Source organism: Lottia gigantea, assembly GCF_000327385.1.
Source record: "Lottia gigantea unplaced genomic scaffold LOTGIsca_38, whole genome shotgun sequence".
Lineage (NCBI taxonomy): Eukaryota > Metazoa > Mollusca > Gastropoda > Lottiidae > Lottia > Lottia gigantea.
In genome coordinates, this window is record NW_008709295.1 from 1079850 (window position 1) to 1086568 (window position 6719).

At 39.6% G+C, this 6719-nt stretch overlaps 1 protein-coding gene across 1 annotated transcript; it reads left to right on the top strand.

The window, feature by feature from the left end:
- Window positions 1-1950: 1950 nt before the first annotated feature.
- Window positions 1951-3066, top strand: LOTGIDRAFT_163154 (hypothetical protein; the record flags this gene model as incomplete). The annotated part of the gene is made up of 1 exon (XM_009059216.1): window positions 1951-3066. The coding sequence occupies one exon, from the start codon at window positions 1951-1953 to the stop codon at window positions 3064-3066; it is 1116 nt and encodes a 371-aa protein (XP_009057464.1).
- Window positions 3067-6719: the final 3653 nt, after the last annotated feature.

Genomic DNA, 6719 nt, shown 5'->3' on the forward strand with positions numbered 1-6719 from the left:
ACATGTTAGATGTTCCTGGATCGGGTACCTTTTATTCGTAGAGTTGCTTACAAAATAATGAGATATTAAGGGACATGTTTTGCATCTACTGGACAAACATGGAGCACTTCTTAAACCTGGAGGTACTTCGGCATAAAGTCTGTTTTTAGCTGCCAACTGTGCTAAGGTGGAATTTTTAATGTTTCGTAAAAATCGTTTAGAGTACCCACGCTCTTTCAGTTTTGAGAAAACAATCGTACAGGCTTGGTTGAAATCAGAAGATCTTGTACAAATTCGATGAAATCGTAAAACTTGTGACTTAATTATACCAGAAAAGGTATGTTTTGGGTGAAAGGAGCTCTTGTGCAAGAGTTGATGAGTATCAGTTTCTTTGAAATACACTTTAATATCCAGTTTATTTGTTTCTGCTATGGAATCTCCCTTAAAGACTGTGGTATCGAGAAAGTCTATGCTTTTGTCACTCACGTTTGCGGTTAGTTTGATAGAAGGATGGTGGTTGTTGAGAATTTCAAAGAATTCCCAAAACTGTTCGATAGAATAAGTCCAAACCATAAAAATGTCATCCAAAAAGCGTCCGTAAAAAGTGGGTCAAATGGACAGAGGGGCAACACCTCACGTTCCCACTCTGCATCAATCCATCTGTCCAGACAAGATCGAAAGCTTTCGTTAGGTCTACGAACACTGCACAGAGGAACCCAGAACTGTTCAATGTCTTAGACATTGCGTGTTGTAGCATAACTATCTGATCCGCCATAGATCTGAGCTTTCTGAACCCACTTTGATTCTTGTCTAGAAAATTATTACTTTCTAAGTAATACCGAAGACGATGTGTTACCATCGTTTCGAGGATTTTGCATAACGTGGATGTCAGGCTGACGGGTCTGTAAGACTCCGTTTTATTGGGATCTTTCCCTGCCTTTAAGATAGGTATAATGGATGCCGTCTTCCATTTTGTCGGTACGTGGCCATTGGTCCAAGATTCGTTAAAGAAATCCAGTAGGATTTTCGAAGCTTCGGGGGGCAATTTCTTCAACATCGAGTACTTGACTTCATCCTCCCCAGCTGCACTGTCTTTTTTAGACGAGAGAGCTTTCTGAAGTTCATCAGACGTGAAAGGGAGATTCAGTGGATTGTTTTCATCTATGTTCGTCAACACATTGGAATGGTCCACTGCGAAGTTAGTTTTTCGATTCATGAATTCATGGTCTCGGTTCAGTTCTGGGTTTAATTTAAAGATTTCAATGGCTTTCCTTATCTCTCTGATGTGCTTGTGGGGGATATTCATAGCAAGAATATTTGTTTGGTCTCATTCTATAGTGTGGTTATTGTGGTTTACTTTGTACTCTGCAACCTCACTGCCTATGTCTTGGGTGTTTGTTTTGGTTTTGTGCTGAGCAATTCTGACTATTGATTATTCAGTTTACGTTACCAGTGTAAGGTACAAACTGCTACCACAGGGCTATTTACCAATCTTCTTTTTTATTGTTCCGACGGTATAGGATCGGGTATTTATACTCCGACGGTCCGCTTAGTCCGTCTAGGGCCTGATAAAGACTTCTATTGGTAAAATAACCCCGTATAGCCGCCGATGCGAGTGGATTTAAAACACACTTAAAAACCACACTAGCATCGCCATATTTTGAGTTTCCGGAAATAGTCCGAATACTTTGATTTTGTCAAAATTTACCTTACCTTATTTTTTTTTCCTTTTTTCTTTTTTTCTTAAAACATAATAATTGTTATAATTTTTCACATCATTGTTAGCGTTATTTATCACCTAAATATATATTTTTGCATTTTTTCATCATAACTTCCATCTTACTTCATATATCCCCAAACCCAGTTTGACTTATTTGCATAATTTGATCCCAACATTTTCACGCTAGCATATACAGTTTCCTCCTGTTACATCCGCTGTACATTCCCTTCTAACCTCAAGTTATTTTCATTATGCTCCCCAACTACAACAACCACTGGCAAGAAGCCAGACATAGAAACACTAATCGTCAACCAAACGTACCCTACAACGGCCCTGTCTTCCATCGACCTCTACCACCTACCAATCGCCGACCACCAACCAACCCATCCAGCTATATCCCACCCCATCGCCGACCTCCCTACAACACAGCCTACCAATCAAGAGGTAGCCATCGACCTGACCAACAACAGAAACGACTACCAGCCCACCGACGCCAAGCAGTCCCCACTCATAAGGAGGAAGAACCCTTTGTGAAGGTGTTCTTCCAAGTTTTGCAGTGCCTCCATCATTTGGCAATCCTTACCCTTCAACAGCAAGGCCAACCAGCGTTTACCTTCAAACGCAAAGTCTCTGAGTTGGATAGTTTTACCCGTCCAGCAATGAAAATATCAGCTGTCGACGAGAATATTAGATCCCTCAATCGGACATGGCTCTGTAAGGTTATGCAGGTCCTGATCGACCATTACCAAACCACACTTCAAGAGAAGCTGACCACCATTCGTACCAAGTCTTTATCATCACCTGCCGTCGACCGCATCGTTTCTCATGCCCTGTCCTGGGCCCGTCGCTCCTATGGGAAACGTCTCACTCAAGCTGTAATCACCAAATTCTACCAAACAATCAACGAAACGAAAACCAGAGTAACCATATCTCTACCAACTGAAATGGACACTACACCTGCATCATCTAGAGCCACCACGCTGCCGAACCAAACCCCTAAACGAGCTCCTAGTCCAGCAGACATAGGTAAACGCTCTCGTAGAGAGGGCACTCCCCTTCTCTTTTCACTTTCAGACTCGTCTTCCCCTTCCACACCATCAGAATCTTCACTACGTGATCCAGGATCCGCCAACCTTTCTTCCTTCTGTGCGTTTTTGGACCAGCAAACCACCCCTCAGTCTCCATCCAAGTCGAGACGTGTATCCAGACCTTCCCCCCCTCGAACCAGATCCCAGTCCGTTCCCAATGCTACAATTCTAACAACTACCAAACCAGTACCAATCACACCGTCGACGACCATTATATCCGCTACCAAACCGTATTATCACCAACCAAGGACAAATCATTATGGAAGCTACCTGCTCTAAAGAAATCTACCTTAATAATTGGATCATCTAACCTGAATCGAATTACCAAAACCAGTTCAGACACCGAAATACATTCTTACCCCGGTGCCCAAATCCATCACATACAGTCAATCCTGGAATCATACGACCATGATCCCAAACCTACTACCATTATTCTTCATGTAGGCCTCAACAACCGCGATCAGCTACCAAAGACCTCCTTTAACCAAGCCCAGAAATTAATCGCCACAGCCAACAAAACCTTCCCAAACTCCAAGATCCTCTTCACATGTATACCCATTTCAAATAAAATCTCGAAGAAAGCACAACAGAACCTCAGCACTCTCAACAACATGATGATGGAGTCCAGTATCAACAGCGCAACAATCTTACCACCCTACGAAGAAGAATTCGATAAGTTGATAATCTTCATTGGTCTCCAGAAACAGCAAACAGCATCTATTTGTTTTGGATACACCAGCTTCAAGCATCGAGTAAGTCTTTAAACTAATTACTGGGGATAAAAATACTGAGAGGCCACCGCTAGGGCAAACTGTAGTTAACTTGAGCCGCAAAATTCCCACACCCCTTGAGCATTCAATCTTAGACCGTGGGCTTAAGTTTATTCCCACACCAAAGATAACTAACTTGAATTATCTCCGACCATCCATTGAACGATTTCAACGAAATCTTAGCTGCACATATTTTTTTCGAAACCACCCCACGTGGTGCTAGAACAATGTTTATTCCTAAATCCACGTGGACACCCCCTCAGGCCGCCATCCATCCTGAAATATTGAAAGCATTTGCGAGTATGAATAGCCAAACAGTGAACCTTTCCATAACACGAAAAGCCTGATCTCACACGAATGGAACGTGAAGCGTTAAACTTACTTAAGAAAGACGATAGCATTGTTATTAAAAAGAGTGACAAAGGTTCATGTTGTGTCATTCTGAATAGGGAGGATTACGTTTCAGAAGCAGAGAATCAACTGAATAATCCTAAACATTATGCCATTTTACCAAAACCAATTTTCAAAGAAACTGCTAACATGATTAATAATATTCTTGCCGATTTAATCAAAACTAGTTATCTCAAACAGAAACAATATGGCTATCTGTCTGCCAAACCTGATTGTCGCGAGAGACATTTGTACACTTTACCTAAAATCCATAAGAATCCAACCAAGGAGTGGTTTATCTCGAATAAAATCCCTAAAGGCCACCCGATTATATCTGACTGTGGTAGTGAGTCATATGCAGTGTCAGAATACATTGATCATTTCTTACTACCGCTAGCATGCCAACATCGCGCCTCCCTAAAAGACACAACCGATTTTGTCAATAAAATAAAAAATCTTCGAGTTCCCTCTAATGCCATTTTAATTTCTATCGACGTTTCTTCTATGTATACCAATATCGATAACACTACTGGTTTAACGACAGTTCGTAAAGCTTTTAATAGAAACCCAGATCCAAACAGACCCGACGATACAATTCTACAGCTTTTAGAGATTTCTCTTAACGATTTCACATTTAATGGTAAAACATATTTACAAACTTCAGGGACAGCAATGGGCAAACGAGTCGCCCCTTCGTACGCAAACCTTTTCATGGCAGAGTGGGAACGTGAGGTGTTGCCCCTCTGTCCATTTGACCCACTTTTTTACGGACGCTTTTTGGATGACATTTTTATGGTTTAGACTTATTCTATCGAACAGTTTTGGGAATTCTTTGAAATTCTCAACAACCACCATCTTTCTATCAAACTAACCGCAAACGTGAGTGACAAAAGCATAGACTTTCTCGATACCACAGTCTTTAAGGGAGATTCCATAGTAGAAACAAATAAACTGGATATTAAAGTGTATTTCAAAGAAACTGATACTCATCAACTCTTGCACAAGAGCTCCTTTCACCCAAAACATACCTTTTCTGGTATAATTAAGTCACAAGTTTTACGATTTCATCGAATTTGTACAAGATCTTCTGATTTCAACCAAGCCTGTACGATTGTTTTCTCAAAACTGAAAGAGCGTGGGTACTCTAAACGATTTTTACGAAACATAAAAAATTCCACCTTAGAACAGATAGCAGCTAAAAACAGACTTTATGCCGAAGTACCTCCAGGTTTAAGAAGTGCTCCATGTTTGTCCAGTAGATGCAAAACATGTCCCTTTATATCAGAAACTCATTATTTTGTAAGCAACTCTACGAATAAAAGGTACCCGATCCAGGAACATCTAACACGTGAACATTCGAATGTAATATATTTAATTTCATGCAAGAAATGCTCCAAACAATATGTAGGAGAAACTAAGAATAATTTACGAACTCACTTTAATGCTCATAGGTCAGACATCAAATTAAAGAAAGACAAGCCTGTTTCTAATCATTTCAACCTCGACGACCATTCAATAGACGATCTCGCCCTAATCCCAATTGAGCGTATATAAATTGACTTGCCCGAAGATGAAACTACCAAATTCCGTCAATCTAGGGAAGCCCATTGGATTGAGACATTGAATACAGCAAGACCTATAGGACTAAATATTCATCATAATGTAGGCATAGCACCCTTTGTTGTCCCGTTTAATACAACCAGCAATCGAGCAAGCAAGATAGTTCATGCCCACTATAAGAGCCTTCAAGAGAAATTCCCCCATGTCTATAAGCAGAAAATGATAGTTGCATATTCAAAAAATAAGAACTTAAATGATAATATTGTTCATAGTAAACTAAAAGCAATCAGTACATAACAGATACTATACTTTTTTCTAATTTCAGATCAGAATAAGAACAGAAGAAAACCCAATATCAAGACCCTTAATCCTAATTTCTAAATAAAGTGTCTGCTCCACCCTAGGCATGTACATTTGGGAGAATCAAACCCTCCCTTCCCCGAAATCAAAAACTGTTTCTCTGATCAAGTTTAAATTTTTTTGACAGGTAAAAAACTTGTTTTGTGAATCTCGTTTTATGCTTCTAACTGAAAAGCATAAAATTCGCATATTCGTCGGTTTGCGAGAATGACGACGATTTATATATACACATAATTTATATTTACATTAATATTATATATTTACAATTTATTTATATTTAATCTATCATGATCAGATAGATTTAAGCATTTGTAATAACAAGAATTATAATAATAGAACTAAATGCATACAAATTTGGTTACACAATGAAGATCACATATACCTTTGTTAGATTTTTAATTATTTTTCGACTAAAGGTATATGTGAGTGGTGGATATACTACTTTATATTTTCCATAGTATATCCACCTATCACTTGATCTGAGTGTGGGTGGGTCTGAGGAAAAAAAAAAGAGTAGTATCGCAACAGGTTACGGTTTGTGCATCCCAGCAAAAGGCATCTGTCCACATCACGTTAGTACTCTGGAATCCAGTGTTGCCGGCTGTGTTGCAGTAAATGTACAAAAAGAAAGCAGAATTTAAAGTAAAAGGTATAAACCATTCAATTACCACAGGATATATACGAATGCACACATAAGAAAGCCGATGCAAAGCGATTAAAATCCAATAAAATTTTGGATTGCTAATGGTCGCATAAGCCATTCCGGAAATCAGTGCCCCGATCAACAGGACAGACACTAATATTATGGTATTTTGGTGAAAGAGACACACCCCTGGAGACGGTTCGCTGCTT